The sequence below is a fragment of the Branchiostoma belcheri genome, unplaced genomic scaffold (genome assembly GCF_001625305.1).
Source record: "Branchiostoma belcheri isolate BF01 breed outbred unplaced genomic scaffold, Haploidv18h27 scaffold46, whole genome shotgun sequence".
In the NCBI taxonomy this organism is placed as follows: Eukaryota; Metazoa; Chordata; class Leptocardii; order Amphioxiformes; family Branchiostomatidae; genus Branchiostoma; species Branchiostoma belcheri.
In genome coordinates this window covers 2115375-2133112 of record NW_017804087.1, presented here as the reverse complement: position 1 = coordinate 2133112, position 17738 = coordinate 2115375, and the positions used below count along the sequence as shown (strand labels likewise).

Sequence of the window (17738 nt, the reverse complement as noted above, 5' to 3'; positions counted from 1 at the left end):
ATGGCATTCAGCACCAAGGACAGGAGTGTTTGTGTGTGGCTAGTGCTTAGCACCAGTGTTAACCTGTATGTGGATGGCATTCAGCACAAAGGACAGGGGCGTTTGTGTGTGGCTAGTGCTCAGCACCAGTGTTAACCTGTATGTGAATGGCATTCAGCATCAAGGACAGGGGTGTTTGTGTGCGGTTAGTGCTCAGCACCAGGCACTGGAGTGTTTACCTGTATGTGGATGGTGTTCAGCACCAAGGACAGGTGTGTTTGTGTGCGGTTAGTGCATAGACACACAAATACACACAAGCACAGTGTAGTTTATCAATTAAAATTATTTTTCCACAGACATAGCCAACTACACCAAATCGCCCCAGTGCAGCTCTACAGAGTTTGCCTGTGCCAGTGGACAGTGTATCCCTGAGCGGTGGAAGTGTGACGGGGACAGGGACTGTCAGGATGGGTCTGATGAACTCCCAGCTGCCTGCAGTGAGTACTCACAGATCTGGTATCTTAAACACAAACTCTTACTGTTCTGGGTCATAACTCACTGGCCCTGTGACGTGTACAAGGCCACGGCACTACCTTTACCTCTCACAATGGAATGCAAGAATGATTTATTACAGAAATGTACATGTAGTCCTGTGGTTAGTGATCCTGCTTCTGAACCATTGGGAGATCGAATCATTACTGTTGTCACATGCTACAAAAAAGGATCACAGTCTTTAGGACAGAACGTTAAGCTGTATTCCACTGTTTATTGTGAAAAAAAGCAGAAAAGAGCAGAATTTCCCTTGTACAATGAACCTGTAAATACTGTAAACTAAACTGATGTAAAAAGATGTAAAACTGGATCAAGATCACTTACATTCTTTTTAATTGATGTTTCCAGCCGGCCACACGTGTCAGCCTAACCAGTTCAGGTGTAACAGCAGTCGCTGTATCCCCGACCGCTGGGTGTGTGACGGAGACAAGGACTGTGGGGAGACAGGGGAGGATGAACTCGGCTGTAATGGTCAGTGGTTCTCTTACTCAATGTTTCGGTGTACTGGTAGAGATCCCAATCACAGTCTTTGTCAACAGAGACTCTTCAGGATACTGTAAATGGTTTAGGGTGGTTTCTTATTTACAAATCCTAAATTTCAGTCAATCCATTAATCTAAAGTGACATGAATCAAAGTTGAGAAAGTTCTGAATGTCTTTTGAGCATATATCTTAGAATTTACAGACTGCAATCAGTATCTCTACCAATCTGTACTTGCCATTGTACAGATACAGGTAAAATGCTGTAGTAAGTAAAATCACCTGTTTGAACATTTACATGTATATCACAATGCTTAAGAACGTAATGTTACAAGACTTTTCTCAAAACAGACACTTGGAACTTAACAGTTGTTCTCTTTTACTACATACATTGTATACACAGCAAGGTAACAGTATCTGGTGATAAAGTCAATGATCTGTTCTCCTAGAGCGTACGTGTGGTCCAGGCCAGTTCCACTGTAACAGTAGTCGCTGTATCCCTGAGATGTGGGTTTGTGACAGAGACAACGACTGTGGAGACATGTCAGACGAACCAAGCAGCTGTGGTGAGTCAGTCCTTTGTCAGTCCTTTAGCGTTAATAACTGTTATGAAATGTAACAGTAAATGTAGAACCACATTCATTTTGCATACAAAGGTTTTGCCCATCTTTTCCTAGCAGTCTAGAACATTGTAGATTAGACAATTTGTATCACAAAACTGAAAATTTTGTATGCTTCAGATTTTAGAAGAAAAATGCAGCTTTTTGAATTGTAGTATTAGATATACAGAACTATCTCCATTTATTTTTTTTACTGTATTGCTGTGGAAACAAATTTCAATTTTAAGTTAGAAAGAACACAAGATTGTAGTTCTTAACTGCACATTTTGTTGTAGTCAGTAAAAGAATAGTACGGTAACCACGTATCAAATTGTAGAATATGAATTATACACACACATACATGTACTATGACTCTTGAAGGATGGACCAGAAAGAATCATAGAGGGTTTATTGCCAAAATGTCAAAGATTTCTAAACTGTATCTATATATATACATTTTCTTTCGAATTTCTTCTGCCGACTTTGTTATTCAGACAAGAAATTCTTCGATACCTCTAGTCTTGAAGAATACAAACATTGTTTTTTTTATTTCATCCTCTGTGATTTTTTCTGGTCCCCCCTCTAAGTTTCACCACACTAAGTCTTGTGTCCTCTCTCTGTCTTCTTCCCCACAGAATACCAAGGTGAAGGAATTTGGATAAGTTTGTGTTATTTTCTCACTAACTATGGAGTTTTTCCCTTTCAAATGTAGCCTCCCAGTCTCTCCACAGTACATTATGTACCATGTGGCTTTGTCTTAGACCAGGTGGAGTCATTTGTATTCTGAAAAATTTTTCTGTTTGAAAATGAAAAATTTTAATGTTTTTTTCTTAATTATGACATGAAAAATGCTTTAGAAGAAGAGGCAAAAAGGGAAGGAGGTAATTATAAAAGAGTTGCCAACTGTTTGGAAAGGATGTTTTGTAGACTTCTTTAGACTTAGAGCTAGATGTTGATTAACACTTAGTCTAACAGTTTGTCTTTGGGATTGATTTAACAAAATGAAGGTAGACATGGAAAAATCTGTTCAGACAACAGTGTTTTTGTCTTGTAATTTCCACTTTAAAAAATTCTACTTGACGTCAATGGAATTTTAGAGTTTGTCTATCTTAGCATAAAATGGGAAGATCACAAACCACAATGTTCAATGGAGCCTAAGAAAAAGCCATATATTACATAAGTATGTGAATAGGAGAGATTTTAGATGATTCCTGTAGTTGTGGTGTAAAGTGGGATGTACATGTAGTCCAACACCAAATTTTGTGTTTTGATTCAGAAATAATCCTTTGTGAAAATAAAATTGCATCAAAAATATGAAATATGTTGGATTACTCGATCGTTTTTTGAACTTCATAGCTGCATTGTTTTCCTGGTTTGGTGGAATGGCTGTGTTGTGGTGTCTCTACCCTTGATAACAGTGTTAACAATTCTGAGTTGAAGAATTTGGTGGGTTTTATATAATAGAGTGTTCTGTAGAGAACATTGAGGTGTGGTGCTATGGTGTTGGGTTTTATGTATAACTTGTGTGGAGTTTGATGTGTTAGAACTGTTTGCATTCTTTCTCCTGAATTTTTGTTGTTGGGTGGTAAGGATCATGATTTTAGATGTTACCTGGTTTAACACCAATATGGTATGTTGTCATACTAAGAGAATACAAATATATGTAGCCTAGCTCAATTTTTGGTAAATTCATGTACAAACACAATGTAGTAGTTACATTTATGTAGCAATGCCTGCTTAATTTTTGCAATAACTTTCGTAAAATTATAGATTTACTAGAGATACACATATGCCACTATCATGTTGGAGTTTATTATTGTATGACTCACAGCAGCACAATTTTTCTTGAGTTGACACGTAATACAATGTACATAATAACAGTTACTTATCATGCTTTTTTTGGCTTGAAATGGCTGATTTCTAGCATTGTACATATAGAGCTGTGTCTGATTTTCTTGTATCATTGTTTGATCCGCAGAACACCCCAGCTGTGACCCTACCCAGTTCCAGTGTGACAATGGCCGCTGTATCTCCCCCAGCTGGAGGTGTGACACAGGTGGGTTGGTTGTTTATTATCCATTCTTCTTCTTCTTCTTGAGTACCCCCAAATAACCCTGTGAGGGGTGCCATTACGAGAGGGGAGAGGAGGCCAAGGCTAAGGCGGGCACTACCGGGCTGGGTAAGGAGTTCCACTGTGGGATGGAACAGGGAAAAAAGAGAATCTGTAGGTGTCTGTGCATGTGTTTATGGGCCAGTATTTGAGTGCGTGACTCCCTCGGGTACGCCCCTATGTGGGCTGCAAAAAACTGCCGGTTTGGGTGTTGATTGTAACAATGTTGTGAGCTATTCTACCTTTATAAGGTTGTTAGAAGTTTGTAAAAGAAAGTTTATTGCAAGTTCATGCCCAGAGACTAATTACAAGAACATGGAACATGAAAATAAAAAAGAGGGACAATGGATTACAATATAACATTTGACTGCTATACCCTAGATTCGGACACTAAATTGTTACTAATCATGAAAAGTTAACTGTAGTATTGACTGGGTCATAGAAAATGAAATTGATCCCACTGCTATAGATATATGCAGATAGTATATTACTCACTTCTGCTACTTTACATGACAGCACAAGCTGGCATGTCCAACCTAACATTGTCCCTCAAGAAGGCTGGCAAGCCCAAGTTGGTGCCCAAGGCCTCAAAACACCACTAACCATAGTGAAGACTATGAATACATGGGCCTGTCCCTGGTGCTGAAAACATGGTTATATCACATGCTCCCATTGGAAAACCTTTGACTGAGTTGATCGTTGATGTGTGTACAATTTAATTGTCTGTTTTCTGTATTGCTTTACTGTGTGTGTTTGCCACCAGTCCTCATATTGGGATGGAATTAGACAACAAACATCTTATAAAAACTAGAACTTCTAGTTCTTGTCTGTGCATATTTTTAAGTTCTGAAATGGTATCTTGCAGACAATGACTGTACGGACAACTCAGATGAGAAGGACTGCACCTACTCCTGTAACAATGAGACTCAGCACAAGTGTCTGGACACCGGCCGCTGCATCTCCAAACGCTGGGTCTGTGACGGCGACTACGACTGTCAGGATCACAGCGACGAACCAGAGTCATGCGGTGAGAAAAGGCTTTCAAATTATGCTATGCTATGGTTTTTTCTTTATTTCTATACAATCATCCCATATGGATTTTTGTGTACAAACTCAGGGATGTTGTTTCTAGCAAAATGTGTTTATAGGACTGGGGAGATTTGGTGTTTTGTGTTTCAAAGTTTGGCGGATATCAGTCACCCAACTGCATACTACTGGAAAGAGGGTCAGTCCTCAGGATTGGATATGAACTGTGAACTATGGGTTAAAACCAACAGTTGACAGTTAATTTAATAACAGGCTAGAGCCTCCACAGGCTGGTACTACTAGAATCAGCACTGAAATATTTGCTTTTCTGTAGCTATCTTCTGTTTTTTGTCCCTACGTACAGGGAACACCAACCCCTCTGCTCCCAGTGTTTAACACCAGTGTTGAAAGATTGTATTTTCAGTAGTTATACAGTTTTTTTTCTGTCCATACCTACATACGCTGCCCCCTGTTCCAAGTGTTTAGCATTACCACTGAAAGATTGTATTTTCAGTACTTAATAGAGTGGATTGATTGAGATATATCTCTGCCTACAGCGAGCACCAACCCCCCTGCTCCCTGTGATGATGATGAGTTCCAGTGTCACAGTGGACAGTGTATCCTGGCTAGGTGGAGATGTGACAAGGATGAGGACTGTATGGACAAGTCTGACGAGTTTAACTGTACAGGTAAGACTGTATGGACAAGTCTGACGAGTTTAACTGTACAGGTAAGACTGTATGGACAAGTCTGATGAGTTTAACTGTACAGGTAAGACTGTATGGACAAGTCTGATGAGTTTAACTGTACAGGTAAGACTGTAGGGACAAGTCTGATGAGTTTAACTGTACAGGTAATGGCTGGGACAACCTCAAGTTTATTTTAGCAATTTGGTAATGCAATTAGATTGGTTGAAATCAGCATTGAAAGAAGTATAATTGAAGGATGGGATTTCTATAAACATTTGTGCCTTTGGAGTTTTTAGAGTAATCGTTGGTTGCATATGTTCCATTTTTTTTCTCAACTGCATTTTTGATTCCCTATTGCACCCCATAAAGACATTTTGTTAGTAGGAGAAAAAGTGGCTCATCTATTTTATGTAGGCAAGGAAACTTCCGAATGATAACAGTCTTTAAAAAAGTTAATAAATGCTAAGATGTTTTCTGGGCCATTTGGAAATCAATAAATTGTTGTAGGTGCTACCCAGATATTTAAATATAAATAATAAGACTAATAGAAATAAAAGTAATGTTTCCATTCCAGGCAGTGAACGTCCGTGTGACCCTGAGCAGGAGTTCCAGTGTAAGAAGAGCGGGGAGTGCATCAGTCTGGACTGGCGCTGTGACCAGGAGGAGGACTGTGAAGACGGGTCAGACGAGAAGGACTGTAAGGACACCTGTGAGCTCCCTAACCGCAGCTGTGCCAACGACACCACCATCTGTCTGTCCCCCGACAAGTTCTGTAACAAGAAGCCTGACTGTCCTGACGGCTCAGATGAGGGGAAACTGTGCGACATACGGGACTGTGACATCAACAACGGTGGTTGTAGCCACATCTGTCAGCCCTGGCCCATGGGTGTGTTCTTTTGTTTGTTTGTTTCTCTCTCTATCAATTTTTTCCCCCCGAAACTGAAGGTTAGACGTGCTTGCATCAAGTACAAGTCTTTTTTGGGCTTTTGAGATTTTTTTACGGCTGGATGCCCTTCCTAACGCCAGCCCAAATCCTAGTAGGGCCCAGGATCCCTCTAACTGAGGGGGAAATATGTGTAAGTGCTTTTCCCAAGGGCACAATGTCTGGGTGCATGTCTGGACATGTCTGGGTCCTACCCTGGGGATTGAACCTGGGTCTGCTTGCTTGACAGTCTGATAATCTACCACTACACCACACAGATGCCAAGGAACCTCCAACTAGTTACAGTACACAACTACTCTTCCTGGAGTCCTCTTACACACGTTATGAAATACAAACATTACATTATTGACTACTATTTACATTCACTTACATTCAAATAAGTTGTCTTCTGAACATTTGCCATTATACAATAAACATCATTGAAGTAACTTTGCACCTTTAACATCTAATCAATACCTCATTAAACAATATTGTATACAAAAAGTTACACTGAATTTTCCTTTGCTAGGTGTGGTGTGCCTGTGTCCCTCGGATCTCCGACTGGGCGCAGATAACAAGACGTGTGAGGAGGTGAAGTGGTGTGAACAGCTGGGCATCTGTAGTCAGATCTGTACTCCTGTGGGGAAGTCTTACCGATGTGAGTGTCAGGACGGCTGGCAGCTGGAACCGGACGACTACACATGCAGGAGCACTGGTATGATGTCTTCTTATTTTCCCTTTGTAGAATGCAACCTAACGAGTTGTTTGGTATCCAACACTTGTTTGGTAGTAAGATATGCCCACAGAAAGGAAAAATCTACATGGGAACTGGAACCTGACAAATACACTTACAGGAGCACTGGTTTTCCTATTTTCTACTTGTTATCAGTCAATCAATCAATCAACTATTAGCTGGCGTTAGAAATTATTGTATGGTGAGTGTTGGCATCTCTCTCCAGGATGTTCTATTTTCATCCTTAAAATATTCTTCCTGAGCTGTAATGATTTAAAAGAATGGTCAAGCGGGACTTGCAGAGATGGGTTGGGAATGAAAGGGGGACAACAGACAGCAACAGGTAAAAGACTCGGTGTCAAGCACTGAAATGCAGCAATGATGATGATATCTTGAAACTTAAAACTTTATTCTCATACCATTTGGCAGACTTCTTCAGTCTGAATTGTGCCAGCATTTGCAGTAAAAACAATAAAGTAAAGAAGTATATAGCATACTTCTTGAGTTCAGTTAACAATCATTAAAATGTACAGTGTTTTAAATGATGATGTCGTCTGTTTCCCCTCAGATCCTGCCACCCCCTACGTGGTTTTCTCCAACCGCCATGAGCTGCGAAGGATCGACCTGTCATCTAAAGACTTCCAGTACCGCGTGCTGGTCCCGGGACTGAGGAACACCATCGCAGTCGACTATGACCTGTCCACTAACTCACTCTTCTGGACTGACGTGGTCGAGGATAAAATCTTCAAAGGGAACATGAGTTCTACAGGAGGTAAGGAAATCATTGTCTTTTATCAGTCAATCCATACCGAATGATGACAGGACTGGGGCAGGTAACATTACATATTACCAGCACCAGACAAATTTTACCAGCACCACTCACAATTTATACAAACTTGTCATGTTGGCCATTAGTTTATGCTCAACTGTATCAGAAAATGACAACTTACATAAGTTACAATTGTCGTAACTATTATTCCGCTTGCTTTACTAATTTGGGACCTGTATATTCTGTGTTTTAGTATTTTCCACTCACATATATTTGAACTGTTAACCGACATCTGAGCAAAAGTTGTAATAACTGTCCTTGAAGCAGACAGTATTTATTTAAGGATATGTCAATGAAGGTTAGACATCCAGGCAATAAGATACAGGTACACAAGGAATTGTTACTCCAGCAACTGGATAGATTTTGAAAACTGTCAGACATTTCTGTTAGTCACTGACAAAAAGTATTGGATGCTACTTGAAATGTCTGAAAGTTTAAAAATTGCTTGAGTAACATTTCCCTTGTGTATTTATTTCAAGATGGCTAATAGTAGAATATTGTTGCAGGTATCTCCAGTATCCGTCCTGTAGTCCAGACTGGCCTGGCGACAGCCGAGGGTCTGGCTGTAGACTGGGTGGGGAAGAACATCTACTGGGTGGAGAGTAACCTGGACCAGATCGAGGTGGCCAGGCTGAACGGCATGTACCGGACAACACTGATCGCTGAGGAGATGGAGAGTCCACGTGCCATCGCACTGGACCCACGCATTGGGTAGGTTCTGGAACAGACATGTCTACTGTGACCATATTTTCAAGCCTGAAGAGTAGTCTTTGTAGCCCATAGGAAGGTTTGACTGTAGGTGTTGCTGTCCTTGGTGCTGAATTGGAGCATCATAGGTTATTAACCTGTCCTTGGTGCTGAAAGAGCATTCCAATCCTAGGTTTTAATGTTTGATCATAAATTTTCCTTCACTATAAAGGTTTTGTCCAATGTGGTTATTTTACCTGATTACAATATTGGTTATTATAGATAGATATCTGCCTATTTTTAATGGTAAATTGTCTAGGGTATTGTTGCTTCTACTTTCACCAGCTTGGCATTGTCTAACTATGCAAAACTTTGCCCAACCTTAGTTTCACCATTTCTATACATAGACATAACACACTAATGTAGCACTTGTTCCTCCTACCCTTGTACCTCAGTTATCTAACCTAGTGCATTTGGCCCATGTAGGGCGTGAATATGAATAAAGTTCATTGTGCATTGTCTCTAACTTTCTTCCCTGACTGTTTCTCCCCCCAGATACCTGTTCTGGACAGACTGGCAGTCTAACCGTGCCCGTATCGAGCGGTGTGACATGAGTGGTACAAACCGCAGTGTGATCCACTGGGTGGCCAGCGACGGGGGCTGGCCAAACGGTCTGACTGTGGACTACCTGGACAGCAGGATCTTCTGGGTCGACGCAAAGTCAGTAAAATTTTTGTTTTTAAAATGGAAGCTGTGTAGTTGTCTTGATTGCCTGTAGATGTTTTATGCTTCACTGTCAGTATGCAGTGTTAATTATCTTGCATTCATGGCCTATGTCTTGTACCTATGATGAAGCAGCTTTAACATGCTGAAAGTAACTGGATGGAAAATTTTCTTCCTTGCAGTAACTTGCAAATAGAAAACACTACCATTATATTATCTTTATGTCCAAAATAAAACATTCTGTACTTGTGTGGCCAATGTAACACTCTTCTTCTTTGCAGGTACATAACATAGCGGCAGCTGGTTATTATTAAGAACATAACTTAAGGCATTGTTTTCCTTTGTATTACAGCAAAAGCAATAATTTTGTACTGATAGACACAAAGCATCTTGCACAGATATTCTTTGCTGTTTTTCAGGTCTGACTCCATCACATCAGCAGACTATGATGGTAAAGCTGTGAGGAAAGTCCTGTGGGGACATCGCCACCTCAGCCATCCATTCTCCATCTCTCTGTATGCTGAGAAGGTCAGACATTCAAACATTAACCAGCATTTTTAGTTTTAGTCCTAGTCAAGATACCTCATTTTCTTTCTCATACCCACCTGCATCCCCAATTAACCTCTTTTAGGAGCCCAAAATGTAATTTGGTCTTCAGTGTCAAATCTCAAATTTTAAGGGCTCTCAAATTTTAAGGGCTCTATGTTTAACCCTACCATTTCATAACTTCAAGTACAGTTGAAATAGCATGCTTCCTTCTATATCTGTATCTGTATAGCCATTATAACAGCCCTTCGGCATAACACACCCACTTCACAGGCACACAGTGCAGCGGAAGCTAGCTATATTACAGTTACATGTTACTCCTAGCCTTTGCACATCTAACTGCAAATGCTGTCTAAAGCTATTTAGTGGTGATGCCCCTACTGTATGTGGTGGCAGCAAGTTCCAATCTACAATGGTAGTGCAAAGTGATGTGATGACTTAAAGCTGTGCATATTTCCCAGGTGTTCTGGACAGACTGGAGGACCAACATGCTGGCATCAGCCAATAAGTACACCGGCGGGAACTTCACCATCCTGCAGAGAACCAGCACCCAGCCGTTTGACCTACAGATCGTTCACCCCACCAGACAACCCTCCGGTGAGTCATCAAGGCTGGAATGAGTGAGTGAATGAGTGAGTGAATGAGTCAAAAGAAATACAGACCCAACAAGCTTAGAAATCATGCACCAAATAAGAGCGAAGTAAGTATAGCAAAAAACAGTCTTACAAAGGTTTATCTTTGTAAAGCCCCTTTAGTGACTGTAAGTTGTTTAGTAAAAAAAGAAAGAAGAAAAGAGTAAATACAAGAAAAATGTGAAGATATTGATCATTTTTCAAGGCTATGATGTTAATCTTTTCTCCCCACTTATAGAGATGAACTCAAATTATGTATGCAAGAAAAAAGTGTATATTTTTCTCCTCAATGCTAGAACATTTTTCTTCTCTCCCTACATGTAAACTGTCAGTTGACCACCCCTGTGCAAACAAAACGAAGAACGACTGTTCCCACCTGTGTCTGATCGGGTACAAGGGATCGTACGCCTGTCGCTGTCCTCAGCGATACAAGCTGAAGGCTGACAACAAGACTTGTGAATGTGAGTACACTGAAGTTTTAGCTTAGCCAAGAAAATAGCAGGTTATTCTAGGCTGTGGAGTTGGGCTAACGTATCATGTGCAATATTCCTCTACTTATTGTGATATACCGTCATGACTCCCGAAAACTGAGTCTGATTAGTAGTCGTAGTAGTCCACTGTATTCTGCTGCTGCAGTAGCTCTGCATCCTGCAGCATCAATCAGTCTTTCTTCAGTTCTCTCCACTTTGTCCTGTTCATCGCGAGCCTCCTGAGCTCCTGGAGTTTTCTTTCTGACCGCAATGGTCCTAGTCCTCTTTCCTTGAGGTCTGCCCTCAGCAGACTTAGTAGGTTACTGCAGTGCCTTCCCTTTCTGGGTCTGTAAGTATTAGATCCTACCAGGGCGAAGGTCAAGGCTTGCTGTACAGGTGTATCTGTCGGCATTCATAGAATGTGTCCGAACATGGTCCATCTGGCACATTTCACTTTAGTTGACAACGGGCCTGTATTGCACAGTTTGTACAGTGCTTTGTTTGAGATTAGACTGTTTGGCCATCGATGTCCTGTGATTGTTCTTAGATGTTTCCGGTGGCAGGCATCTAGCTTGTCTATTGCTGTCTGTGGTGCTGCCCAACTGTTGCAGTTGTAGAGCATGATTGACACGCAGGTGGCATTGTACAGTTGCAGCTTCTTTTTTAATGGAATTTTTGATCGTCGAATCCATATTTTCCAGAGGGACTTAAACGCTATGTTGCCCATGGTGCACCGTGCTGCTATGTCAGATGAGCTGCAGAGGAGGGAGCCTAGGATTTTACTCTTTCTCCATTCCTCGTTGCCACGGAGTGGTTGTTCATTCTCATCTTTTTCCAGTGTGTCTGCCAAGTAAACATGGGAAAATTCTGTCTTGGCTTCATTCATGAATAGATGTGAGTCTCTCAGATTGTTAGCAGCTACCGGCAGTAGTCCTTCTAACGTGTCTCTTTCCTCGTCGATAAAATCGACATCGTCTGCATATTCCATTTCCAATGGCAAGCCAAGTGGTGATATTGGAGGGTTGGGTCTTGTAGAGTACCTCCTGACTGTGGAAAGTGCAGATGCTAAGTAGCAGGTGAACAGTACGGGGGAAAGACTGTCACCTTGTGGGGACCCTATTGTTGCTTCGAAGTCAGCTGAGTAAGTTAATCCGACACGGACTTGCAGCTTGGTGCCTGCCAAAAGCAGTCTCACGAGACGCAGCTCGTCTTCATTACATCCTGCCTGGTCCAGTACATCTAGGACTTTTGACCGTTTGATGGTGTCAAATGCCCTGGACATGTCAATTCCCATCTTGTAGAAGTCCCAATGTTTGGACATGACTACTGAGGTAAGCATTCGCTGTGCCCATACTAAGTCTGCACAACTTCTTCCACTCTTGAAGCCACTTTGGTATGGTCCTGTAAAAACGTCTATTTTGTCCCTGATGCGGTATAGTACGACCGTTGACAAGATCTTACGTATGCTGTTCAGAAGGACAATGGGACGTAGGTTTGCAGGAGGTCCCGGTGGCTTCTTTGGTTTGGGCAAGGCGATAAGTGTTCTGATTACCTACCTACAATGAGTCTAATTACCTACCTACAATGTAGTCTGTTGACCTACGTGTAATAACCTAGTTGTTGGGGTATGTACGTACAAGTTAGACTCTTTATAACATTTGGAAAACCCTCTGAAGCAGTGTTCTAGCCAGCATCTGTCTTTCTATCATTTGATAAAATTTTGCTGCTAATGACAGAAAAAAGTTTACCCAATCCATCATCTTTGACAGACAAATTGGTTTGTAAGATATGGAAAGAGATGACATTAAACTAAGCTTAGCCTACCAGCAAAAGTTGACCCTCAAAGTGCAGGAAATGGTGTTACAGAGGGTGAAGGGTCAACATGATGTTACATGAACAAAATTGCGATGATATAATTCAGGCTGGGCTAGAACACAGCTCTGAATGTTTCATGTTTTTCCCCCTCAGTGGATGGCAAGTTCCTGCTGTATGCCCGTCAGCTGGAGGTGCGAGGTGTGGACCTCCTCAAGCCTTACTACAACATGATGTCTGCCCTGACCCTCCCTCACATCGGTAACGTCACAGCTGTGGACTTTGACGCTAAAGAGGAGAGGATCTACTGGGTAGACCTGAGGTTTCCTGCTGTCAGGAGGGCATTTCTGAACGGCTCTGATGTGGAAACTTTGGTCACATCTCAAGGTGATGGTTGTATTCCTTTATCTAACACTTTGTGAAGAAGGTTGTGTTCTTACAGAGATAGTCCATTAAAAAGTAGTCTAATTTTAAGAAATATTGGTTAGCATTGTGTTATCACAAACAAAGTGAACAGAGTGAAATAATCATGGTATAAGTTCTTTGATGGAAAAGACCACCAGAAAGTCAGTGGACACATTTTTCTGCATGGTTTTATATCTTGTCTTGGTGTCCTAAGAACAACTTTAAGTTCATTTGTTGTTATATCATTTAAATGTATAATAAACTTTTTCATAGGTCTGCATGAGCTAACTTAATTAAAAAACAAACAGTGAAATATTGTATGATAATCCATTTAATTATGATGTTCACTTTTGCTTTGAACCTGCAGATCTGACCAACACAGTGGGCATAGCTGTGGACTGGCTGTCCCGTAACCTGTACTGGACAGTCAACTTTGGGGAGAAGAAGGCTATTGTGGTGTCTCAGCTGGACGGCTCCTTCAAGAGGAATCTCAACATGTCTCTTACTGCTCCTGGATACTTGGCTGTTCATCCTTCAGAAGGGTAGGAAGAAATTATAGCTCACTACACTGAATAGTATTACTTAGATTCAAGCCTTTGCCTTCATGTTAGTAGGTTCAGACCACTGGCATAAATTTAAGTAATGGAATCATACTATTTCTGTTTTGTGATGTTCTATTTCTCAATAAATTTAAATACATAATATATTATATCGTAATAAGTAAGAACTTTGCTACATACTTGAGTCAGGTTACAAAAGTACCCTATGTGGCAGAGACTGTCATGCTCATATAGGACTGTTCAGCCAGCCATAGCTGAAGCTGTAGGGTTGAAATTAATTAGGATTTTTATCATGGTCAATATTAACTGAAGGAGGCCATGTACACATAGTAACCTAAGGAGAAACTTAGTAGTTTTACCTAATAGTGTGCCAAAAATAAAGTAATTTCTCTGATTTGTTTTTCTCCCATCTCTAGTCTGATCTTCTGGTCTGATGGTGGAGATGTTCCCTACATCGGACGTGCCAACGCTGACGGCAGTTCTGTTTCAAAAATTGTTCAAAATGTCACTACACTGAGTGAGTCCACGTCAAGTGTACTATTTAAATTACACAGTTAGTTATTGTTTTTTAAGGAAATAGTTTCCTCTGCTGTCTTTTCAAATTGAAATTTGAGGTATTCACCAGTATGAGCTGTATGGAAGTATTGTTTTGAGTGGCTGAGCTGTAGATTGGTGTGTCTGTATAGCCGTACAGAGTCGGTGAGGGTCAAAAAGTCAGACAAGAAATGGAGCCACCAGGAATAAGAGGTCAACATTGGGAAATATGGAAGCTAAAGATTAGATGAGTGACCCCCTAATTCTTCTAGGAAGTCTTAAATCTCTGATTTCTTTTTCTTTCAGGTTTAGCCATGGACCATGTGGGGAAGAGACTCTACTGGATCAACAGTAACAAAACTGTCTCCTCCTGTAACCTGGATGGAAGTGACATGAAGACCATCGCTGGGGCTGTACAACAGAACATGAGCAGGCCACATGCACTAGCTGTGGGAGGTGGGTTACAGTGTTAGTTACTCATATCATTAGAAATCTTGTTCATAAACAGTATGACACAGTGTTAATGATAAATAACAGAACATGAGCAGACCATATGCACTGGCTGTGGGAAATGGGTTATAGCAGTAGTTTTGCATTCTCTATGAAGAAGGTTTCTTAGGATACCTGACACAATGCTATTGATGAATTTACAATGGAGATAGTATTAAGATTCAACAAACTCAAGTTTTCAAACTTGAAAAAATGCCTCCCTAATTAAATTAGCCATACATTGTATGAAATGTGTAGTCTGATATCCTCTCTATTGTAGTTCTTTTTGCTCCTTTGATAGCTCCTCTGCACTCTGTTGACAGAGAAACTATGGGCATGTAAAGATTTGCCTTGAATATTTTTTTTGAGAGTTCTGATTGACTCTGAGTTACAATGCTCCTGAGAAGTATAGTGCAGGAAGTAAGGACCTAACAATTAAGTGGGTAACAGGTGCCAAACTATTCTAGGTGGAACTATGAAAGGATTCCAGACTATAAAATGTGTTTATTAAGCCTTCCATCTGCCACTGTTGCCCACAGGTAGCCTGATGTACTGGGGAGACCACACCTCAGATCAGATCATGGTGGCCAGTAAGGCTGACGGCAGCGGTCTGAAGGTGTTCCGAGCTCGTACCACCAAGGTCATGGACATCAAGATCTTCGACTCTGAAGTTCAGACAAGGACAGGTAAGCTGGGAGAAGCTACAGTTTTTTAACAGTGAGAATATAAAATGTTTTGTAGAAGTGTAATAGTTATTATGTTGTGTAAAACTTATTATATTACTTGTGTATTTGACCAACAATCCTATAGATGTTCCAGGCAGTTGAAGATCGATACAAATCAAGTATTGTGTTGTATGTATGAAAATTAATAAAGTAAATCCTATTTCAATGTCCTGACTGCATCTCACTTCTAGCAGCCCTTCTGCTGGTCCGGCCCCTGGAAGCTTGATGGCCAATTACCTTCTGGGGAATTGGAACATTGACACCAATTCTTAACTGGCAAGAGACTAAAAATCTGAAAATGATGTTGGTATCATTGTGAAGTGGTATCATTGTGAAGTGAATTGAATGATGTGAAGAAATTTGAACAGAAACTATTTTGTCCTACAGGCCCTAGTGGCAGTAACCCATGCTCCACAAACAACGGAGGCTGTCAGCAGCTGTGCCTGCCTGCTGGTGCTGTGAAGAAGACCTGTAGCTGTACAGCTGGCTACGAGCTACAGGCTGACAACATGAAGTGCACTGGTACATAGGGATCAATTCTTGTACATGCCTGTATCTATAGTACATTGCTAAACCATATTCCAACACAAATGTAGAGATCACATTTTCAATGACGGCTGTAACCTTCGTCAGGATAAGTAATGACCAATTCTTTTTCCGAACGTGAAATGTGAATGTCTGTATCTAGCTTAGTGATGTGTAAAACTGCTTGCATTGCACACCAGCTTGGAAGGCATGTCATGGTGGCTCATTGTATGATAGAAAAGTGAAGCCTGTATTTATTTCAAGTGTTACCACATACTGAGTGACCAGAGAAGAAATATAAGCACAAACTATAGATTGATATGCAAATAAAGTGAAGACAATTGTCTTCACAAACTATAGATTGATATGCAAATAAAGTCACTTTATTTGCATATCAATCTATAGTTTGTGCTTATAAATATGCATTTCTCCTCTGGTCTCTCAGTCACTGATGAATGCTAGTGGATACTAGCTGAAACGTCTGACCACTTCCAAAATCATATCCAGTTGCTTGAGTAACTGCTTTTTGGCATATTTTGACAAGAGCTTTGATGTGAAGAAAGCAAGCCCCCAAGAACAAAATATGGCTTGAATGTACTTTTTGATTTTTTTAACACTATGATAAACTTTTTTTCTTCCTCTCAGGTTTGAGTGAATTCATCCTGTACTCTGTGCATGAGGAAATCCGAGGTATCCAGCTGGCTCCACAACAAACCAGTGAGCCGTCAGACGCCCTGTCACCCATCAGAGGCAGTGCTCTCGCTGTAGCCATAGACTTCTTCGCAGGTATTTATCCTTTCTACTGTTGAAACAAAAGCTCATCTGTGTTGATAGAATTTTGACGTTTTCGATCAAAAGTTCATGGTGTCTTTCTTTTTGTGTTGGAACTAAAGCTTTAACTTTGTAACTATAGGTATTTATCCTTTGGAATATGTTAAAAACATTGTCCCTGCTACAGGATAGATCATTGTTCTGTCTTTGCAAAAATCAGTTAGAAGAGGGCTGAGCTGGTTGAATTTTCTTCACACTTTGGTACATGCAGAAAGCAGTAAATGTCAATCGAGTGGTCCTGTCCTTGGTACTGAAACTTTGCTTAATTTCCATTGAGAAGAAGTGACAATGGAAAATGTTCAGATGAAGTAGCTTGTGAGGAAAATAGCTATTCCAAACCAGAGAATACCTTCCAGATGCTAACAGTCTTGATGTTTTATAGCTTATCTGATTATAATCATGATTAAAGCCTTTTTATCCCAGTGTCTGGAAAGATATTGATAGGATGATTGTGTTCTTTGCAGCGAAATAATAAATGAAGTAAAGCAATGTCTTTAACTTTTACTTGCTAGATTTTTTGTAGTAATGAACAGATTAGTATAGAGGTTTCTTTTATCATAATTTAAAAGATTTTGATAGAATTTTTATCATGTTTTTTTCAGAAAATGACACGATCTACTGGGTGGACACAGCCATGAAGTCCATCCACGTGAGTAACCGTAACCAGACCTGGCAGGACACAGTCATCACCACAGACATGGGGCGGGTCGAGGGCATAACTGTGGACTGGGTCGCCAGTAAGTATACACTTCTTTTTTTTAGACAGATCATAACAAAATGTAAGACAAACTTTAAGACATTCCAATGAGCCAGCTAGCTCCTGCTGCCAACGCTGCTTCTACACTTCTTTAAGAGGGGGAAGAATTCTTGGCTCTTGAAAG

At 40.7% G+C, this 17738-nt stretch overlaps 1 protein-coding gene across 1 annotated transcript in view; it reads left to right on the top strand.

Annotated features, from left to right (window-relative positions):
• LOC109479030 (low-density lipoprotein receptor-related protein 1-like) overlaps positions 1–17738 on the top strand; it is a 100535-nt gene that overhangs the window by 39744 nt on the left and 43053 nt on the right. Inside the window, exons 19-41 of the mRNA XM_019780871.1 lie at positions 336–476; positions 880–1002; positions 1460–1576; positions 3588–3665; positions 4585–4746; positions 5303–5452; positions 5522–5557; positions 6009–6320; positions 6886–7071; positions 7658–7861; positions 8425–8629; positions 9161–9325; positions 9748–9856; positions 10336–10471; positions 10839–10967; positions 12945–13175; positions 13561–13735; positions 14170–14270; positions 14594–14743; positions 15316–15462; positions 15889–16023; positions 16672–16812; positions 17460–17594. Coding sequence (XP_019636430.1) covers positions 336–476; positions 880–1002; positions 1460–1576; positions 3588–3665; positions 4585–4746; positions 5303–5452; positions 5522–5557; positions 6009–6320; positions 6886–7071; positions 7658–7861; positions 8425–8629; positions 9161–9325; positions 9748–9856; positions 10336–10471; positions 10839–10967; positions 12945–13175; positions 13561–13735; positions 14170–14270; positions 14594–14743; positions 15316–15462; positions 15889–16023; positions 16672–16812; positions 17460–17594 — 3468 coding nt within the window. The remainder of the gene's footprint in view (positions 1–335; positions 477–879; positions 1003–1459; positions 1577–3587; positions 3666–4584; positions 4747–5302; positions 5453–5521; positions 5558–6008; positions 6321–6885; positions 7072–7657; positions 7862–8424; positions 8630–9160; positions 9326–9747; positions 9857–10335; positions 10472–10838; positions 10968–12944; positions 13176–13560; positions 13736–14169; positions 14271–14593; positions 14744–15315; positions 15463–15888; positions 16024–16671; positions 16813–17459; positions 17595–17738) is intronic.